The sequence below is a fragment of the Anthonomus grandis genome, chromosome 7, assembly GCF_022605725.1.
Source record: "Anthonomus grandis grandis chromosome 7, icAntGran1.3, whole genome shotgun sequence".
Lineage (NCBI taxonomy): Eukaryota > Metazoa > Arthropoda > Insecta > Coleoptera > Curculionidae > Anthonomus > Anthonomus grandis.
In genome coordinates, this window is record NC_065552.1 from 18,631,131 (window position 1) to 18,654,197 (window position 23,067).

Here is a 23,067-nt window from a genome sequence, read left to right on the forward strand (position 1 = left end):
TTGTAATTTGCAAACTAGACTTAAATGGAAGAAGAACCAACCGAACATTCAATTAGGGACTATGGTTCTTATCAAAGACAATCACTTGCCACCGTTTAAGTGGAAATTAGGTCGCGTTAATACCCTCTATCCAGGGAATGATGGTGTTGTGCGCATTGTATCCGTGAAAACTATATCGGGTAACATTAGATGCACTGTTACCAAACTGTGTCCGCTTCCAATTAGTGACAATTGACATTTAGCAAAGTTGACATTGTTTAGAATAGTTCTAATTTAGTAAGTCTGTTATTAATAATTATTAAGTTCATTTTCATTTTTACTTTATTTATTTCAACTAACCTGCGTATTTCATTTTTTACTTAGGTTAAGTCATGTTTTTTATGTTTAGTGATTTGTATTTCTCTAGTTTTCATTGAAAGTATTTTCATTCTTTCAAGGTGAGGGGCATGTTAAGGTTTACGTTAGTTAAAACACCTGAATCGTTTTTGACACAGAAAAAAACGTCACGTTGTTGTCAACTACTAACTAACGCCGTCAAATAAGCCCTCCACTTTCTTTACACATTAAGTGCATTTCTAAAATAAAGAAGTGGTTCACGATGGACTTGTCTGTTTAATTCAACTATAAAATAAAATACAGTCCACAAACAACCCTTGCTGTTCCCAGCAGCAGAGACACTACACAATTTGGTGATCCAGCAGCGGAGCAGCAACAAAACAACGTATTAATAATATTTGTGATAGAGATGAGACTTCGGAATTTTTCATTGGAAATTTTCTGCTTTTTGAGAATTTGTTTTGAAAATTCTTAAATACTAATAGTTTACGGGATATCGACAAAGAAGAAAATATCTTGCCTTTTTCATCTTAAATTGCTTTTAACATTTGCAATTTTTTATGAAAATATCCACCTTTTTCCACAACGTTCTAGGACCTATTTTGGATCGAATGAGCTACCATACATATTTTTAGAATGCTTACATTTTTGTTGGAACTTTTTTATAGCTTTTGTAGCAACCCTTTGTAGCCAACCGAGTGGGCAAGAAATTATTCCTCCTTATTCCTGGCACTATTCCTTCAGCTTTAAATGCCGCTGAAGTAGCTTCCTGAGGAATTCATCTAATAGTATCTGATATATGATGGAAGCCAAAAATTTAACGTATTTTGGCTTATGTCAAACAACTATCAGCATATTGAAGATACACCAGAAATCATTATTTTATTCTATTTCTGATCTTCAAATTCCTACTCCTGGTGAATTACCAGAATCGCTACATATTTTTGTAAAACGAGCGTATTTTTTTTTGGTTTTCCTGAATTATTCAAATCTTATTGAAGTTTTTGCAATGATTTAAAGCGCATCAAAAACTCTATAAGCTCTCCAAGATGGGTGTAACGCATTAAAACGTTTATGCGTTCGTTTTTACTAATGTACGATATGTCCACTTGTAGCTCGACACGGCTCAGTTAGAAACTGCTGGAGCGAGCAGTAACTTTCTAGGGTTTTCAAATCAGCTTCATGCTTACACTCAACAAGCTATGAGGACATTTTCAATCAGATGCCATTTAGGTCTTAGTTCCTATTACAATGTTATTATGGAGGCCGGAGTTAAAAGTTCTAAAATCCCTTTAGTCAGAATTGTCGGCGATCAGAAATTGACAACTAAAGAGAATGCTACCTTCATTTTTCAAATAATGTTCTTAATCTTCTGATCTAAATTATCTTCAGCCTCTGACTCCAGGACATTTTTAAACTACTTAACCTCTTAATTGTCCAATACCAGGCTCCGGACGATCCGCATCAATATTATCGCATCTATCGAAATAAAAAAAAACTATTGTGTTTAATTGGAAGTGGTGAAGTAACCTAGGGATCCTTAAAGATTGACAAGTAACCGAGGGTGAGTACCTATCAATTTCATTATAGTTGTGTGTTCTACATATACAAATATAGGGTAATACAGTAATCAAAGACTGATATGCATGTATGTTTAGGTACGCAATAATTACGCCTTGTACGCCTTGTAATATATTAGTAAAATTTATTGACTAGACTAGCTACTGCTCATATAAAAAAAAACGAGATGGGGTAGTAAAAAATAAATCACATGACACTGAGCTTTGTAGTCCGCATCAAATACTATATGATCACGTTTCTGATGTTTTTTTTTTTCTTAAAATTTTTTCATTGATGATTCAGTTAGCAATAAAACACCCTGTTAATTGGCGACTTAGTGTCGTCGAGAGCAGAACGATTTGGATGATGCCGCCCATATTGCTACCTCCGCCGCCGTCGCCGCGTCCCCTTTCGATAATACGATTTTAATGGAGTCCCTCGGGACTTATTAGATACGAGAACTCTTCGAGACCCCTCATGACAAAAGGGATTCGATTGCAAACCTTTTAAGCTGGATTTACCTTTTTGCCGCCCCCGTTTAAAACTAATAATATCTATATATTACCGAGTAATATAATTCGGGCTAAATTTGAAATAACTAATGTATTGCTTAAGAGCTATTTTGTTATAGCATGTTAAACTGTTTTAAATGTAATTAAAAATCTAAAACTGATTTTTAACAAGCTGTAACGTTGCAGACTGAAGATTCTCACACTAAATAGGTTTTTTAGTTCACCAGACTGTGTATTTTACTTTCACGTAAGATCGTATAGTTGCTATGACACAGGAACGGTACACGTATTGAAAACCGAATTTCACAGAATCAAAGGATTTACCCAAATCCAAAAACAGAATGCATGCATTATACATTTATCCTAATTGAATGATAAAACATCGGTTAATGTGGGTCCATCATACAGAGAACAGCACTCTCATACTGATTGTTTGCTATAATAGCAATTTCTATATAAAAAATAATTGAGTCGCTGGTTATCCATCTCTTCAGCAATTAAGTATTGGCAGAGTTTAACAGTAGCCAGATTAACAGTAGCCAGAGCTATAGACGTATCGCTAGGGGCGTGCCCTCACGACGTTGTGGCGCACCATTTTCAGCCGGCTGTCTTGTTAATTGACACATAGATTGCTGCCTACTATTTTCTTAATTTAAAACTTAAATAAAAGACGCGTTGAAAAGTCTTAAGAAAGAGGAATGTGTCACACTTAAAAACGATTTCCAAGCCGTGATACTCGATATTTGTCTAGATGGAAAGTGTGAGAAGCTCAGCAATCAAAATTGAGTATGCAGCATATGTCTTAGAAAAATATCTAGAGCGAATATATTAATCAATTTATTGACGTTTTAAGCCTCTATAGCTGGCCCGGATAAAAAATTGTGGCGTTCTCTCTACGACTGAAGATGTTGTGCATAAACGGAGTGATCAAGCTGTTGCAACAATTCTGCCAGAACAAACGAAATGTGTTAATTTTTTTTAATCAACAGATATTTTTTCGAATTGCACTGGGATTTTTTATTAGACGCAACCTTAGAACATTGAAATTCTAGAATAAGCTTAGCTGCAAAAAAAATAAGTAAGGTGTTCACCATCAGACGATGATGTCAAATGGATTTTCCAATTTTTCATACAATATATCTTTTTCTTAATCAACGGAAGATTTTTTAAATGTGTTTTATTTTATAATAGCTTAAGAATGTATTCCTTAAAATTTTCTTTTATTTGCTATCTAATAATATATACTTTGAGAGAAATCAATGAAATTTTCAGAATAAACAAATATTCTTAATAAAATAGTTGATGAGAAAAGCAACTTGACAATGTAGAATACCTGAACCATCAATGCAAGTATCTATTCTTGCCACTTTGTGTTGCCTTTCTTGACATTTTTGCGGCGTTTACTTAGTTTATCGCAAAATTTGTTCATCATGTTTCAGCAAAAAGGAAGTTCTTAATTTTATTATCATTAAAAATATTATATACGAGAGGTAATACCATCCAAGTGTAAACAGCGAATATAGTTGCTAAATACCTTTATCCAGAGACCTAAATACCTTTATCTCCGGGCGAAATCGACAGCGCTGCCATTCTGTGTGAAAATTTGGGGATTTAAAGAAAGACATATCACCTTTACTCCCTGTGTAAGTAGTGCGCTGAATCAAACTCAACCCAAAACAGCCAATGTTTATTCTAGTGTATTCAATGTTCTGAGGACTCATCTGTATTTTATTTAAAACAGAATATAAAATAATATAAATACTTAAATTTTAACCGCAACGTTTGACATTTTGCTACGTATTTCCCTAATAAAATTATTGAAACGACGACGACGAGGACGGTGGGCCTCTAGGGTCGGCCGCCATCTTAGCAACTTGGTAAATTAGTTCCGAAGATGTCCTAATTGATGTTTAAGATAGTATAAAGTCACGCCAAGAAATTTGCCAAGTTCACTTCGTACTAATTTGCCCTTTGATTGTCCCTTGCGGATTTCAAATAAGACGTTTATAATAGGGACTTTTTAATGTACCGTCGCGTCGCCGGCATAATATATAATTAATTTGAATTTGTAATTATATTGCTTCGTTGGGATTTTTATACTATGTTAATCTGCAGAGAGGCCTATTTCTTTTAGAGGCAAATTTGGATGTCTTTAAAAAGACTGCCCTCTTTTACTCGTTAATTTAACTTTTTTTTCTTGCTATCGCTGATTTTCAATGTTAACAGTTTAAGCAAAAATCTTTTTTTTATATGGAAGAATGAACTTTGCATTTCCAACGATGACAGATCAACAGTAGAAAAAGTACTACAATTATCAAATATTTTTGGATCTCAGGTAGGTATGAAAAAATAGAAAAAGGTTTTCTGTAATTTCTGCCACGAATCATATACAACGGTTTGAAGCATCATTAAATTGTGTTTTCTAACGTATTTTATTTTTTTTTTCTAATAGAAGAATAATTTTAAGTAAAATCTGTAATGTTGTGATGAATTCATAGTGAGTTACTTATTTTGTTGCGTATTACGTCACTTTATAAGTAAAAATCAATTTAGAAAATACTATTTCAGACGCTCAAATATTTCTTCTTCTTTTCAATATTTTGCATCAGGGAGCACTTTTTGACGTACAAGAAAAAAAAAATTGTTGCCAGTGGCGTTCGTAAGGGGTTTATCGTAAAGATTTTTTAATAAAAAAAATAGAACGCCACTACATTTTTCTGAAATAAATTTTATTTTTTAAATCCCTGTTTAGCTTTCAGCAAATTTGTATTATTAAGTTGTTTTTATTTCATGTTTGTTACTGTTTTTGCGTAAATAATAAAAACCTTTTTTTGGGAATACCCATTTCAATAAGTAAGCACATAGCAACGTATTTCACTAGTATTAAAAGTTTCTTTAAATTTTCTTAGTGGGCTAAATATTAAACGACATAAACAAAAACAAGTTTGATGTAGTTGTAACTTATCTGTAAATATACCTGTGTAAATATTTTTTGACATTAAAAAAAAATTATTAAATTTTAACTTTAATATTGATGTATTTTAATAACGAAGAATATGCTGATATGCATTTAGTTTATCGCGAATCGCAGTGTAATGCTAGACTAGCTCAACGTAGGTACGCTGAAAATTTTCCTAACAGGAGACATCCATGACACTCTACGTTTATTGCACTTCATCAGCAGCTGACAGAGACAGGAACAGTCACTCCAAGGAACCATGAAACAGGAAGAAATCCTATTTTTAACCTTGATAATGAGGAAATTATTTTAGCGACCGTTGAAAAAAATCCTGAAATTAGTATAAGAAGCCTTAATGTGGTTAATGATTTGTGAAAATCAGGCGTTTTTGAAAAGAGAATTCAACAAAAACTTACCATAACATACACAAAACACCTAATATTTAAGTAAACAAAGATTACAATAAAGTGGCACTATCTATGTACAAAGAACTCAACTAAACAATCAAATCCTTTATACATTTTAGAAATCTAACCATCATTTAAGAGTCTAAAACTACTTGAGGTTATTAAAAACTAGGTGGCCATCAAAATCAGACTTGTTGGAGACAATGGAGATTAGTAAAGCTTTTAAAAGCCCAGATCTGTCCTGTGTTAATGAAAGGTTTGATTTTGATGGCCACCTAGTTTTTAATAACCTCAAGTAGTCTTAGACTCTTAAATGATGGTTAGATTTCTAAAATGTATAAAGGATTTGATTGTTTAGTTGAGTTCTTTGTACATAGATAGTGCCACTTTATTGTAATCTTTGTTTACTTAAATATTAGGTGTTTTGTGTATGTAATGGTAAGTTTTTGTTGAATTCTCCTTTTTTCGGATTACATAATTTTAATTATTGTTTAGGTCTGATGATGCTCTAGTCGAGCGAAACATGTAACCTTCGTTATTTTATTAAATGTATTTGTGATGCTGTAGATTTCGTGTTTTTTACCTTTTATAAAAAAAAAAAAAAAAAAATTATTAGTTTATGCATGATGGCTGTCCCGCACACAAAATACATAGATTGCTTGGCCTCCTAGATCCTTCAATTTAAATCCATGTGATTTTTTGATTTGAAGGTATTTAAAATCGATTTTAAAAAGTTTATGTCATTCCCATCGAAACTCGAGAACAGCTTTGGGAAAGACTTGGGCAAGCTTGCAATAAATTCTGAAATAAAGTGAGAATTATTTAAAGAATTCGCTGTTCCTTATCAAAAAGAGAAAAATTATAAATTCAATGTTAATATTTCATGTAAATATTTTGTTTTGTTCTATTTTATTATTGTTGCTGTTGCAATTGTATTTCTTTTAATAAATTAAGAATTTTATCTATTAAGCTTAACGTTTGTAATAAATAAAATTATTTAAACACTAGAATTTAGTGGGTATAAACTTTTAATTTATTAGAAATCTACACTTAAAAATTATACTTGCCGTTTGCTTTTTGTACCAATTATAGTATAAAATGCTGAAAAATTGCATTGATTTTTCAAGATGTACTGTGTTTTTATTAAAACATAATAAATATAATAGATAAACCTGTTACGGACGCCACTGGTAAAAAATAATTTTTCTTCTATGTGAAAACATGCCCCCTGCAGATGCATAAAACACATCTGCAAATTTAAAAAAAATATATCTACACTGGTGGTAAAGTTAAGATAAAAAAAAAATTGTGACACCTTGTAGATCCGAAAGTAAGACGTTTAAGACATACCTTCATATAATTTTTTTTTCTTATCTATTATTAGAGAATCACCCTGTATAGTTTGTCGATAAAGTTCCTGGACATCCGGTATATAACGATCAAAACAGCCGTGAAAACACAAGCTGCTTTCTCTCATTCGGAAGTACGGAAGTCATCTCGGCGGCGCGAGCGGTGGGCACTCCGCGCGACATCTCGGGGTTTATGTGGAAAGTCAGCGAATTTTCAGATCAGTGTTCTACCTAACATATAAGCGTTGAAAACATCTTGTCGGACTTGCATTGTCTTATTTATTTATTGTAACACGACGTTTCGGTTGGTAAGTATCTCCAACCGTTATCAAGTGTAAACTGTTGGAGATACTTACCAACCGAAACGTCGTGTTACAATAAATAAATAAGACAATGCAAGTCCGACAAGATGTTTTCACTGTACCATTGTCTACCACCTTCAAAAACATATAAGCGTTGATTGAGAATATGGGAAGATGCGAAACCTTACGGGCAAAATCGTGTCACTAAAAGCGGCTGGCGGATAGATGGCGCAACAAGAAGCGCGCCCGGTCTGGTTTAATAATCTCGTGTATCATTTCATTGTCTGGAGGGCGGACGAACAGGCTTAGGAGTTTTCGCACACACCTAGATTATTAAATTTGAATTTCCTTTATTATTTTTTAATACTTTTAATTGAGCAGATTTATTTTGCTTGTTTTTTAATAAAACTTGTTAATAGGTCGTCACTTAAAATGAATATTTGCGTTTATCGTGGATGCAGTAACGTGAAGAAAAGGACAAACAATATTAAAAGTTTTTTTAAGTTCCCTTTAAAAAAACCAGAAACACTCGCTGAGTGGATAAATAATTGTGGAAACCAGGAAATATATGTTATAGATGAGGTTTTACTAAAAAATAGACTTATTTGTGGAAAACATTTTAATAAAGACTACATTTATTTAAGTGGCAGACGAACGATGCTGCATAAGGCAGCTGTTCCCAAATTTTGGAAAGGTAAGTAATCTTTAATAAGAACATATTTTAACATTCAGTTATTTTCCGTGTGACACTAACTTTCTTATTTTATATGGGACATTTGGTATGGTAGTACGTATTTCAATAGAATATTCACAAAACAATGATACCCCATTTGCTACTTTTTTGTATTATAATCATAGAAATTTTTTTTTAATTTTAAATAGGGTGCCATGAATGAGATAAAATCTTAGTTTTTAATTAAGTAATCACGCAAAAATAGTTTTGACTGTATTTTATAACTTAGATCTGTTATGAGTTACTTATTTTATTGGGCATTACGTCACTTATAGCAAAAATCAATTTAGAAAATACGATCTCACACGCTTAAAAATTGAAAAGAAGAAGAAAATAGTCTTATTCACGTATTTAAAAGAAATATGAACGTAAATCTTTAATGATATCTTTCGTTTTACTTAATTAAATTTAAGTTCAATAAGTTTTAAATACAATAATTTACTTAAGATATAATAGATTTTTTTTATATACCTAGGACCTGCGGTTTAATCTATTAATCTCTGAGCTCGTTTTTTTCTTCAATATCCTACCTAACTTTTTTATAAAAAATATTAAAATTAAAAACGATAAAAACAACGAGAAGACCTACTTTTTAAATAAAAATACCTAATTTGAACCAACGTTTCGGTAGTTACATCTACTACCGTTATCAAGATAAATAAAGTTAAATTAAATTAAATTAAAGGTATGGACCAAATATACCTATCTTTTAAATTTCTCGTTAATACTTCAACAAAGGAATCTATGTATTATTAAAATCAACCGAACAAGTATCTAAGCATTTATCTTCATTTAACATTGTAAATGCACTCTCCTTTAGTTTACGTAATTTTGAAATTGGTTCCTTTGCTAAAATTGAGGAAGCATTCCAGTTTATTATAGAATAATAACCATAGGGTTATTGTCGAATGCATGTTGTGTAATTTTGAAAATCATAGTTTTTTAATCGAATAATTCAAATAAAACCGTTTTAAAGTTTGGGAAGGTGTTCTAATGTAATGTTTTTGGATGTTTCGTAAAAATTTATTAATTTTATAGTCTTTAACTAATAACTAGTCAGAATTCACCAAGAAAATTTTGATAAATTATTACTTTTATTTCAACAAGCAAAATTTAATCATTGTGATGTGTTTATTTTTGCCGTGAGTTGTGTATTGAGTGTTTTCAATTAACATCTTCTGAATATTTTAATTTTGAAGGTTATAGCACATACTATAATGGGGAGGATTTAATAATAATGATTCGCTGATAATGTTTTTTGACGACAAATTGCAAAATAATATAGAAATCTTTACAGAGGATATAGATATTGACTTGAAGGACGTAAATAGCAGTACAGTAAATGAATATCTCAGTCCCATGTCAAATTGTGGTTTTCTGCTCTATATTAAACTAACAACTAGATATGACTCAGACTCCTGCTTACATTCATTTTTTATCAACACCAGCACAACAACAAAACAAATAAATTGCTATATATTATTTGTGTCATAGATCACTAGCCAATTATGGTTGGAATTTAATTAAAAAATTAATAAGTTGGAATTATTAACATTAAACTTCACAAACTATGACTGGAGGTTACAGAAATTCAGGACTCTGAAGACGCTATAATTATTTTTGTTAAAAAACTTCAAAACTTATGAAGGCATCTGAGAGAATAAAAGTGTTTAAAAACACTAAAAGAGTGTGAAGGAATGGATAACAAGAGGACTGATTGCCTCAATTAAACACGTACAGGGATAGACTGCAAAAGAACCTACAAAAACATTACGATCATGAAGTACAAACACTTACAAAGCTTATAGAAATCATTTAAATAAACTAATAAATATAACAAAGTTTACATTTTACAAACAAAATAGAAACAAGAATGATATGAAAAAAGTATGTAAAATTATAAATAAGATAATATATTTTTGCAATATTTAGGAAGTTATTATAAATTTTTATTATTTTGGATTTTATTATAAAAGGAAACTATATTGCTCAACTTTCCTCTAATTATACCACCTCTATTGACGTCCTGTATAACCGTGATGCGCGGGGTCTTTAAGCAAAATGTTTGTTTTTTTTTTGTTGTTACTAGGTATCTTTCTATAGTTTTAAGTATAGTTGTAACAAATGGTAATTAAGAATTTGCTTGTGTCGCTTAAAACTTAAGATGTGGCCTATTTTCTAATTTCTATTAACATCCTCACTCAAAACCCCTTACTTTACAGAGCTCACTACGCTGCACAATTTTTCAGATATTGAACTACATGACAAAATGGGTTACTTTTTATAAAAAAATATTGATCAAGAAGTTATATTACCATAGGTATTAAGTCTTATGCATTATTTCAATGATTCTTTATAATATTTACGTGAAACCTGCTTATATCATAAAATGTGTTCCACATATTTTTTGAATATTAGTTCTTAATTAATTAAGTGCAACAGGCTTTTTATTTAAAAACTTGATCCGCTTGAACACAAAATCGAGAAAACATAATGTTTGTTGTTGGAATTATAACTTGTATTAAACTTTGTTGGTAATTTTGTAAAAATAGCTTTTTATAATAATATATATATCCTTGTATTAATTTTTGTCTCAAAAACTTATTTAAGTAAGTAATTATTAATTTGTTTATAAAATTTAACTTTTAAGAAATTTCATGTCTCCACCCTTAAGTAGGTCATTCATCACTTGACCACCTAAATGACACCACTGTGTTGTATGTTAAAAAAAAAAATTAAAAAAACATAGTTGGCGGCATCAGCCCATGTCCTAAAAAAATATCCAACACGGCCGCGTATATTCAAAATATTCAATCAAAGATATAAGTAACATAGCGGCAAATGTGGAGGCCCGTCAAGTCTGTGACAAGCGACTTTTAACTAAAAATAAATTGTAGGAAATAAATACAGTATAAATAAGTGTTTCTAGAAGTATTAGGTCATTGTATTTGGCTTGTAATAAATCAGTTGACTATTTTTATGCATCGTGTGATTTAATTTATACATAAATAAATGGTAAAAATATACATAAAAACCCCTCTATGTTAACAAAAAATATATAAATTTAAAAGTTGTCGATAAATTTGATTAAGAAATATATGTATTCTTTATATTATCAATCTTTTCGTCAAACTTACCATGTACAATCGACCTGCTCTTATCGCTCAACTCCCCCTTCTTGCCGCCGCCATTTTTTTCCTCCTGTATTTTTCTCAGTTGTTTTTTATGTTTCATTCTTCGGTTCTGGAACCAGGTTTTCACTTGGGTTTCGCTTAAATTCAAGGCGTTTGCCAGTTCCACTCTCTCTGGCGTCGAAAGATACCGTTGGGCAGAGAACCGCTTTTCTAATCCTAGTAAGTCAATAAGAAGTAGCTACAATTACCAAGAAAGTGGAGGGATTTCTCCACGAATCCCTTCTCGTCGTCGTGACGTAATGACTTATATTACTTAACAGTGAAATACAAATTATGTCTTAATTTACAAATCCTTTAGCAGATGGCAAATGTTCAGATATTTCAGAAAGTAAAATCTTAATAAGTAAATCGAAGTTCGAAGATTTAGTTATTACTACTGCACCAATGTCTACCACGTTCAAAACTAAGTCAAATCTTATTACCTGTTAATTGAGGATCACTAAATACTGTCCTGGCTTTTCTTCGTCTGCAGTGTTTTAAGGCATTTAGGGATATTTCACTGGGTGTACCTCCAAACAGCGTGTGATGAAATGGAATTCCTACAGAAAAAAAAAGTGATTTTTTAGACTCATTTGCAACCTTAAGGTTTTAACTGGAGGATAAAATTATGCGTAAAAATATAAAGGTGACAATTGAAAAAACTTACGAGAGATATATTTAAAAAAATATAAATTAAAGTTAATAATCTTAAGTGGCAACCCTGTAATTAAAATACTTTTAGCTTAAATCAACTGAAAAAATGTAATTAACGAAATAAAATAATCGAAAAACATTAGGTCTGTTCTTTTAATATCCACCTGAAAATGTAAATGTAATGGTGGAGATACTTTAAGTCATTTACGGTCACATTTGTTCTAGCCTTTTGGTAGTCCTATAGTTGGAACCTTTGATATGACATTCACAAAATAGTTTTACCACTAACCAAAACTCTTTATTTTATTCTCGCTTGTTTCTCTAATGATGTTAGGGAGAAGATTGAAACTCAACTAAAACTACTTACAAGTAATAATTATATATAATATAATGTAAGTATAATATAGATATAACTAATAGATCGAAAAATCCAATGAATCATGACTGAACAAATCTTAAGTCTTTGTTCCAATATAAAATGGTTTTATCTTGATAAGAGGCCTTGATAAAGTTTTTAAAGGCTTAGATCTAAGAATGGTCTATCAAAGTTCGTCCAAGTTAAGAAATCTTTTAGGAAACCCAAAACATAAAATAAAGACTCATGAAAAGTCCGGGATCTCTGATATTAATTGTAACGATTATGATAAGAAGTACATACGGCAAACAAGAAAATTAATGTTTGTGATAATATTCATCAAATCAATAACATGGAAGAACCGAAACTGGATAATTTCAGGAACATTTATGCCCTTTACCAATTTTTATAATAAATAAGGTTATAATTTAATCTAGTACTTACGGTGGTATTTTGGTAAAGTAGATTAATATTTCTTAAGGAACTTTTTTTTTGTGTAATGTTTTTTTATCGCATTTTTGAAAAATAATCTGTATGAATTTTGGGTTATATTCATTGTGCCGCAGCTGCTACTATTGAGTGTTTTTTTACGGAAACGCAGGTTTTTTTATACCGGGTGGTGCATCGCCAAACTGGCCATAAAGAATCCCATATAAATTATGAAACTTTCAAATATTGGATTTTCTGTATGTTTTAAAAACAAAAACTGTAGACTTTTTTAAAGGTTCGAGTAAGATAATCCACCATATCAAATTTAATTATTTTTTATTAAGTGATTTTATAAATAAATGCAACTATTTAATAACAACAAACAAAGAAGAAAACAAAACAAACCAAATAAAAAAAGTTTTAAAAATAAATACCAAATACTTTTTTAAACTAATACATTAAAGTTTTTAAATCAAATGCTGAAACTATCCTCCATTTACTGCCAAACACTATCTTAACCGGTTGTAAAATTCTTTTATAATACTTAATAATACTTTTATTGTGAACTCACAGGAGAGTATAGTTTACTGAAAGGTCTAGAGAGCTAGCTGGCCAATTAATAGTGTAATTAAGCCCAATTACGTTTTTCATTTTATAACTTTATAAAAAAAATCTTCTCTTCTGATTTCATCGCCTTTTAACTATAATTAGCTTTTGGCGCAGATAAATTAAATATTACACTTCTCTTTCTTTGCCTTCCATTTATAATACTATATACATTAACACACATTATAAATAGTTGTATTGAGGACTCGTACTTTCCAAAAAACTGAAAAATAGCTAACGTTTTGCCTCTAGCCAAAGTTATTAATAGTACTAAATTAAGTCAACTAATATCAATATCAATCTTGCCAACTTTTTCAAAAGTTTTGAAAAAATCTAAGGAAATTCAGAAAATCTTATAAACATGCAAATGCTTCTAAACAATCGGGATTTAGAGCTCGATATATTTGTTCGACGGCACTGTGTGATATAGTAGACGACATTGTCACTAGATTCTAGAAATGCAACTGTCTTGATACTACTAGATTATTCCAAATCATTTGATATGATGGATTATAATATCATGATGACGATTTTAAAATATATAGACTTTAAGGAAACTTCATCTTCTTTAATTTTTAGAGATTTTTAGACAGAACTTTGTAAATTTTTAGAGTTTGTCTTAAGGGAGAAAATTCTGAGTTTTTAATTATCAAATCAGGAGTATTTCAGGGTAGTATACGTGACCCACTACTATATAGCATATATACCTTTAACATTATAAATTGCTTAGAATATTGTAAATATTATCTCTATTCAGGCGATACTTAAATTAATTGGGTATTTATACCTCTTTAAGCTGCAATATCAACCGAACAAGTTAATAATGCTTTAAGGGAATTACTGAAATCTTCGCAAGATCATTTACTGCAAATAAATCCTAGCAAATCGACAGCCATTCTATACTGCAATAAAATTATATAAACCATTTACAGATCAGTATACTCTTTGCCTAAAAAAGGCATATTTGATGTTAAAACTAATTTATGCCCATAGATATTAATTGTCGCAAAAAATTAAGGCTATTTTCTGCGAAACAGCCGTTTTACCATTCTTTAACTTAACTTATTATGTATATGAGCTTTCTTTGGACAGCCTGAGTTCAAAAATAAATAGGGTTAAAAAAGTGCTAAATTACTATCTGAGACTAATATTTGGGCATAAAGCGTATACAAAGAATATCTCAGAAATTATTCGAAATTGGGTGGCTTAATATGAGCGGCGCACTTTACACTCGGCAGTATTTATTTATAAAATGATTGTTTTTAAATTTCTTCCATATCTGACCGCAAAATTAAGTATCACAGCGATATTCATAACATCAATATCTGAAAACTAAACCTTTTAACTATATAATGTCATAAAACCGAAACAATTAAGAAGTCATTCACCTATCCAATTCTGTAATTAATAAATACAAAACAATGAGCTTTTCTTTTTCGAAACCATTCTTCAAAAGAAACTTTAAAGCCAAATGGGTTCAAGACCATTAATTTGCATTTCATCTCACCATGTCATCTTGCTCTCTCATTTCTATCCAATCTTTCTTGATTGATTTTGGTTGATTTTCTTTTTAAACTGAAAACTTTCTTGTTAAACTTGGAAAACTTGTTTCCTCTCCTTAGAGACAAGCTCTTTATTCTGAATAGATTATAGCTTAATTATGTATTATTTGAGATACAAGCATATACAGGGTGTTAGAAAATTCAATGCAAATATTTTAAGAGCATATTAGTTAGAGTTAAAATAAGACTTTTATTCCTATAAACATGACGTGTCCTTAAATGCACCCCCTCACAGCTACAGCCCGCGGAAATTGCTTAAATAAAATCGATTTTTACGAATCGTAACTACAATTATGCATCAATTATTGTTCTTTTTATTTTCCGTTCCAAAAATGGTGCAAATGCAATTTTAGGAAAGCATTCTGGGGAGCATAGCCTTTTGATGGCCGTATCTTATGTTTCATATAATAAATTAAAAAATTTAGCAACACCATCTAGTTAGCTATTAGTAGTTATGAAAAAATATAACATGTTTGTCTCTTGCATTTTTTTAAATTAATTAAGTGTTTTCGACACAATCGCTGATAAACTAAAGGGAAGCATTGTTAAATCCGATTAATCTAATAAATAAAAAAAACGAAGTGAGCTGTGACTATTTTGTTATTTCTCAAATCAAATTAATTTTATCCAAAAAACGATATTTTTAATGCAAAAAACGATAATTTTAGATTTTTTTCATGGCTAATTAGATGATGTTCTACATTTTCAAATTTCTTATTGGAAAAATAAGATAGCCGTCAAAAGGGTGAGTCCCCTGAATCTTTTCCTAAAATTGGGTTTACACAATATTGAACGGAAAATGTCAAGAAGACCCAAAACAAGTAGAACTTGCAAATTTCCAAAAGATTTGGCATATAACTGTAGTTAGCTCCAAATAATCGCTTCTTCAATCAATCTGCGCGGGCTGTAGCTCTAAGAGGGTGCATTTTAGGACACATGTTTATAGGAAAAAAAGTCTTAAAATTAAAAATACACGATTCTAAAACTAATTTAACCTCTTCCATATGGCGCCTGGCAGCTAGACACATTTGTGTTGCTCTGGTCTCAATTTTTGTTTGTCTTTATGTGTAAAGCATACGCAAAAATATTAGTATAGTTAAATATATATAGCTATATAGTAGCTCTACTTGTGATACAACTGTGAGCATAAAAATCTTTAAGTTTAGTGTATTAAGTATTTTGTGTACGATTCTCATTCGAAACATGGTGCTGAGACGTTCGGATCTCGAAGCTATTCGAAAAATTTTTGCCGAGGAAGCAAGCAGCGATGAATTCTATCAAAGGTTGGTTGATGGTGTTTTTCACAAAATAAAGGAAAGGTTTGCTGAAGAGCTAACCATTATGGAAAACGAACTTTCTTCAGCCAAGGGGGAGATATCAGATCTGCGCAACAAAAACAACAACTTGCTGCGCATGATGGAAGCCCAAGAACAGCAGCTCTAGGCACCTTAAATCCGCAATTTCTGCCTACAATGTCCCAGCTATGAAAACGATTCTAAATTGCAGCATTCGGTATCAAATTTGCTGCGATTCCAAAATGCAAGTTAGTGACATTCCAGATTCAGACATCAATAGATGTTTCCGCGTTTAGCAAAACACGTCCGAGCTCACCGTTAAACCGCCGGTCGTAATGGTATAATTACAAGGATTAAATAATTACGAATGGGGATTATGGTAAAAGAGGACTTAACTAAAATGAGACAAACGGTGTTTAAAACTGCATTGGTTCGGTTTTCTAAACAAAATGTGTGGATTTCACATGGCAATGACCACATAAAAAATCGGGGTTTTGTGCATCGTGTACAGACTAAGGACGATTTGAATTTTATTTACAGGTACTTTAACATCCTTACAAATTTTAAGTTCTTGGCATTTGGGATTATTGCTAGCTTTCAAAAGAATCTATACTTTTTATTTATATCATTTTTATTTTTGCATCATATAGTGGTGTAAGGGACAGAGAGCCACATAAGTGAAAAAAAAACTGTTATTTTATCTTATTATTATTGTTTTTATTATTGAAACATTTTCTCTTTTTAGTTTATATAGTTTAGTTTTATTCTATTTTCAGTGATTTCTAAGTATATATTGCTTAAACGAAAGTCATATATGTATTTAATTTTTTTTAATTATTTTTTTTTTTTTGTGAGTTTTGGAGAATATGAAATGTTGGCCTTCTTTAATTAACTTATAATAATTAACTTTAAGTTTATAATGCATGAAACCTTAAGTGATGAAAAAGGTTTGGTCACCTTAACGTGCGTTCACTGTTTACAGTTTTTGATCACCTCTCGGATTTGACTTGACGTTATGTGCATTTTTGAGACTTGGCTTAGTGTTGATAGATCTTACAGTTTTTCAATTCCAACTTATCAGTTATTTGTGAGGAACCCTCCCTATTCCTGCTCCCTATGAATGCTTTTCTCACTGATCTAGAGAAAATAAATTGGGATAATATTTACCATATTTATGGTCTGGGTCGAGTATTTGTCCAGCAACGTTTGTTCATTATTTGAGACATGTCCCAGTAACTACTTCAAGGATTTCTAAACCTTATACTCCATGGAATACCGAAAGCGTTAAACTATTTAAAAAAAAAAAATAAAGCGTTATATATAAATTTAAAAAGTCAAAAAATTTTAATATTCTACAAAATTCGGTGGTGGGGATAATTAGGCGGGAAAAGAAACCATATTTGGAACTTCATCCAAAAAGCAGCAATAGTAAAAAACTATGGAGAACAATAAAAAACCTTAGTCTTAGAAATTCTTGCCAAAGGAAGAGAAAGTATACTCAAAGTCAAAGTCTCGCAAATCAAGCGTCTATTAAAAGGTTACGCGTGTCGCCGCATTAGGACATCATCAGATCTCATCTAAATACAAAAACTACACACTGACTCTAACTAACAAAAATAAAATTATAAACTATAATAGGTCTACAACATCGTGTACCGTTATTGACCAATAACGGTATTGTGACTTTATTGTACCGTTATAGTATATATGCTTCTAACCGTTCTATACCTTCAAAATCCTGACAAAATAAATGATTATTTGTTATCAGTCTATAGTCCTTCAGATAACTGCCCAGAGACAGTCGAATATTTTCTTAATCATACATTTAGTCTGCCACTGTAGCAGAAATTTCAAAAATAGTTTTAGACCTCAAATCTACTGCCTGTGGTAGTGACTGCATCCAACACCCAGTCAAAGACAAGGCCTTAGTGCTTGGCGCGTGACGTCATCGATATGGGCCACCGATTTTTAAAAACCAAGGGATTTCATAAGCTAATATCTCAATATTTGGCCTATTTTAAAAAATGCTAGGAATAGAGTAGAGTTATGGAAACATTCAAAGGTATGTTTTAGTTCTAGTTGAATGTCAGGTTAAATATTATGGTGTAATATTGAATGCAGACTCCCAACTCCCGTACATCTGCGTCAAAATTTAACATATGTATTTAGGTATTTATAATAATTTTTTTATACCATCAAGTAGTAAAAAATGTTATTATATACACATAAATACATATATTGAACTATTCCACACCTTGTCATAATTAAGAAAATTTGAAAAAAAAACTGCCATAATCAGGAATGTCATATTAATTAGGATCATTTAAAGTAAATCAATTGGATAAAGAACTAAATTAATTACCTAGGACCTACATAGTCTTTAGATTCAAATATTTTTATATTTTATATGTTTTTTTGTAAGTAGAATATTTAAAGTTAAAATAAACTTGATAAAGAACTATTATATTTTAATTAGTAGTGTTAGTGGTTGGTATATATTATATAGCCTACTTCGTTAGGGTATCCAGTTTTCTTTTTTTTTAAAGTGTATTGGATATACTTCTAAACATTATCTTTAAAACATCTGTTGCATTATGATTAGTGCATCCATCACATGTTTTTGTGCATATTTTAAAATTAACTGACACATGAACTGTCTTTTGTTATAGGTTTGTAAAAATATGTCCTCAAATTCATTTATTAATCTGTTAAACATTATGTAAGTCAAAGATACAATATTTACAACTTGGTCTTGGGGAGACAGTCCTCCACGATTTAATTTATTAATTAGGTCAAAATTGTCTTCAACGATAAATTGCTCATTATATACCAGCTTTCCTTTACAGCTGTCACATTTTAGCTTTTTGATTGTAATATAGCAACAATAACCACCTAAATATGTAATTAATCGCAATATGTTGTCTATCCTCTGAAAATGATCATCATTTACTGAAATTTGGGACAACAAGGTTTGAATTTGGGAAAAGTCTTCTGGAGAGCAATTTTCATCTAGGTCATAGTCCGGAAGCTCATAGAACTTATTAATATTAATAGGGCCAAAACTGCGATACTGAAGTGTTAATATAGATTGAATTCTAAGTCTCTTTTCTGTCTCATATAACTGTCGTACAGAGATGTGATAATGACCGTCTGCCATTTGTCATTATCACATCGTCTCTGATTATCTATGGGATGAGGATAAACAATGCTAAGTTGGTCTGTAGTTGAAAAATAACTCATGGCTTTCCCGTTAATGGCATTATTATCACTTATAACACAAAAAACTATGTACCCAGTCTCCTCTAAATTTTCAATAATTGTCTTAATAAAATTATGAAGTATGTCTGATGTGATTTTGGTTATGGGAGCTATGTGAACTACTTCCTTAAAGCTGGAACACACACTTGTAATCATAAAAGTAAATGCCGAGGAAGCTAGAGACTTATTATTGACTGATGTTCCAGTGATATTACCGCCTTTATAGTCCATGTAAGGGTCAAGATGAATTTCATCAAAAAGTAGTGTCACAAATCTCTCATGATCCTTTAGTAAACTTAACACATTTCGGGCATAAGCTAAAAACATTTTTTTTCATCTATGTGGGGATTGGTCATATGTTTGTTACAAATACCCATTATAGTTTGAGGATGTGGTAAAATTAGGGATCCATAATCTCTTAAATACTTGTACGCATGAGGACTAATAGTATAGATTATAGAAGTCAAAATTATTGTACTACTTGAATATCTGTACCTTTCCTTTGCAGTTGTAAGCAAAGCTAATTATACACAAATAAAATCTAAAGCATGCACTATTTTGTTGTCTTCAATGTTTTTAAAACTTTTTAGTATGTTTGACACAAAATCGCACACACGTTTCATTTTAATTATGTCCTTCGATGGTTTGACATGATCGAGAATAGTATTGCCGAGGGTATTGGTAACAGTCTCGGTAGCAGTATTTGCATTTAAGTCACAGTTGGGGTTGTCATTATTGGTAACATTTTCCTCCAAAGGCAGGGTAATAATAGTAAGGTCTATTGCTTCAAGTATTGCATATAAATTATCTAAACTATGGGAAGTATATGGAGTTTTAAATTTTGATGTTAAAACACAAACTGGCTCGCTATATAAAAAAGTTTCAACATTTAAATTAAAATTAAAGACAATTGCCCAATTAATGCATGGACCAGGTGTGTATTCAATTTCAAAAATTGTTAGCTTTTTGCTGTCTTGAGACTCACTGTGAGCAGTAAACCAATCTTTCGGTAGTTTAAAAGCAGAACATTTTTCAATAAACTCTTCAAAACTGTCAAAATTATTTTGTTTCTCATGCTCACCAAAGTCAATTTTGCTTAATTCAAGGGCTTTTGCTAAATTCAACTCGTCAATATTTTTAAACCTTTCATCTTTACTTGGCCGTATTTTTATATTTTTTGACAAATAACTAGGGCAATTTAAGAAAATAGATGGCGTACCGTATAGTCTGCTTTTAGCCGTGGTTTTAGTAATTCTATTGTAAAAATTTTATCTGTGTTGGAATCTTGAACTTGAGTACTCTTTATTATTCTACCTTCAGGAAAATGAGCTTCACATACTTTGGTGTTGTTTGTAGGCTCAATATCTGGGTATTGCTTTTACCCATTTTCGCCTTAGATTTATATCCTTAGGAAAACCGAAGACATGCACTTTAAGTCCGTTTTTATAGTTTCCGTTACAACCCGGAACACAACACTTTTAAGGCATAAAGTATTAAAGTCTGATAAAAACAAATAAAACCGCGGCGCCGCCCGGCCGGCGCCGGAAAACTGGTTTTTCCGAGGATTTTTCTAGTACAAAAATACGATTTTGTGATTTAAAAGTACGCGAAGAGTTTACATAAATAATATAACATACACGTTTTGCGGAAATAAACAGTTCCGATTTTAGAAAAAAACACAAAAATGAGCTAATGTTTACTGCGGATCTCGTCAGAAATACCGGCAACCACAGAACATAAATATAAACAACCTAACCTCTCATTTTATCAGGTGGCACAACTAGTAGATGCGCCGTTTATATAGAAAGAACTCCTATTGGCAAGTAACAAGGTATTAGATAAAAGATAAAATTAAAAAAAATAGAAGTTTTAATTATAAAAAGAGAAATAAGGATGCACTTTTTTTTAACTAAATTGTAAATTAAGAGCAGTTAAAGATATAGATTTAATTATTTTAAGATAGTAATAGAGTAACGATCACGGCAATCTGTAAAGTCTGGCAGCGTTGCAGGCAGCCTTCCGTGGACGAACAACGGCAGCGTCAACAGCCTAATTCACCCGAATATCAACCCGAAGTGCATGGCCCAAACGCGTGACGTCACGAGCAAAATTTTTTGGAGCGCTTTGTCCTTTTGTAGAGGTGTTATTGCTGCATCTCAGCGAATATGCTCCAACATTGTATTCATGTAATATTCATATATCATCTTGCTCCTTACTTGACTCATGTTATATACTCCTGTTTGGAAAGAAGTTGTTTTCCTGATGTTTGGAAGACTTCTCTTATAATGCCTTTAGCTAAAATCAGTAGTCCAAAGGACTACTGCGACCTTAGACCTATATCCATTATTCCAGTAATATCTAAAGTTTTGGAAAAGTTTATTTAGCCATAGATTTATGATTTCTTTATCATAAATAACATAATCCCGCAGGGCCAGTCTGGTTTTCAAAAGCGGCACAGCACCACATCTGTCTGGTTAAAAGTTACTCAAAAAATCATTGAAGCTTTGGATAGAGGTTACGGTAAGCAATACGGCGCTCGTATTGCTTGACTTTTTTAAAGCTTTCGATTCGTTGGATCACAGCCTGCTTGTAGCAAAAATGACCTATTATGGATTCGATAATAATTCATTTAACTTCTTTAGGTCGTATCTTTCTGAAAGAAAGCAACTAAAAAACTCTAAAACAGGTATTAGAAAATCAAGCTCAGTCAAACCGCTCTTATATAAGTTCTGACGTATCATAAGGATCGGTCTTGGGTCCTATTTTATTTCTAATGTACATAGCAGACATCTATAAGGTTGTTAAATATTGCAGTATTCAGGGCTTTGCGGATGATACGCAAATTAATTATTCATTTAAAGCTGATGACGTACAACCCCTCAAGTTGTAGTAGAATAAATAAAGATTTGTCATGTGTTTCATTTGTTTGTTTGTTTGATTTATTTATTTGTTTATGTGTTTCTTTTTAAAAAATAAGAAAAAAATTGTCTTGGATAATTTATAACTATTTATGGGGGGAACGCAGTTAAAAATAGTTGATAACATTAAAAATCTTGGTGTAATTTTCGACGAGGACTTGAGATTCAAAATGCACGTTTCTGACGTATTTAAAAAATTCTATTTTGCGCTCAAACCAGTATCCTAATAGAAGTATCATTAACTACAAAGTACGTAAGAAAATATGCGAGTTCTTAGTCCTTCCTATTATGAACTACTATAACATTGATTATATTCCTTGTTTAGATAAAGTCACCCTGTATCGTTTGCAGAAGCTTCAAAATCAGTGCTGTAGATTTATTTTTAACTTAGGAAAATATGACGGAGTTTCAGAAAAAATGTGTACTCGGATGGTTGCGTGTAGAGACTCTTTATCTTCATCGGTTGGCCGTTTTTGTGCATCGATTGATTGGTACATCCTCCCCAGCTTACCTTATAAGTAAATTATCAGCTCCTCGTTTTCATTCTACCTTATTTCACAGATGTTTTCTTTTTAATGCTGTTTCGATGTATAATGAACTTCCGAATACACTTAAGTACATGTCCATTGCTGGTTTTAAAGTAAAATCAAAATCGCATT

At 31.3% G+C, this 23,067-nt stretch overlaps 1 protein-coding gene across 2 annotated transcripts in view; it reads right to left on the bottom strand.

The window, feature by feature from the left end:
• LOC126738371 (brain-specific homeobox protein) overlaps nt 1–23,067 on the bottom strand; it is a 114,601-nt gene that overhangs the window by 70,372 nt on the left and 21,162 nt on the right. For both annotated transcript variants that reach the window (XM_050443674.1, XM_050443675.1), the window contains exons 3-4: nt 11,775–11,891; nt 11,296–11,508 (exon numbers count right to left, since the gene is read on the bottom strand). In XM_050443674.1, the coding sequence (XP_050299631.1) occupies nt 11,296–11,508; nt 11,775–11,891 (330 nt within the window). The remainder of the gene's footprint in view (nt 1–11,295; nt 11,509–11,774; nt 11,892–23,067) is intronic.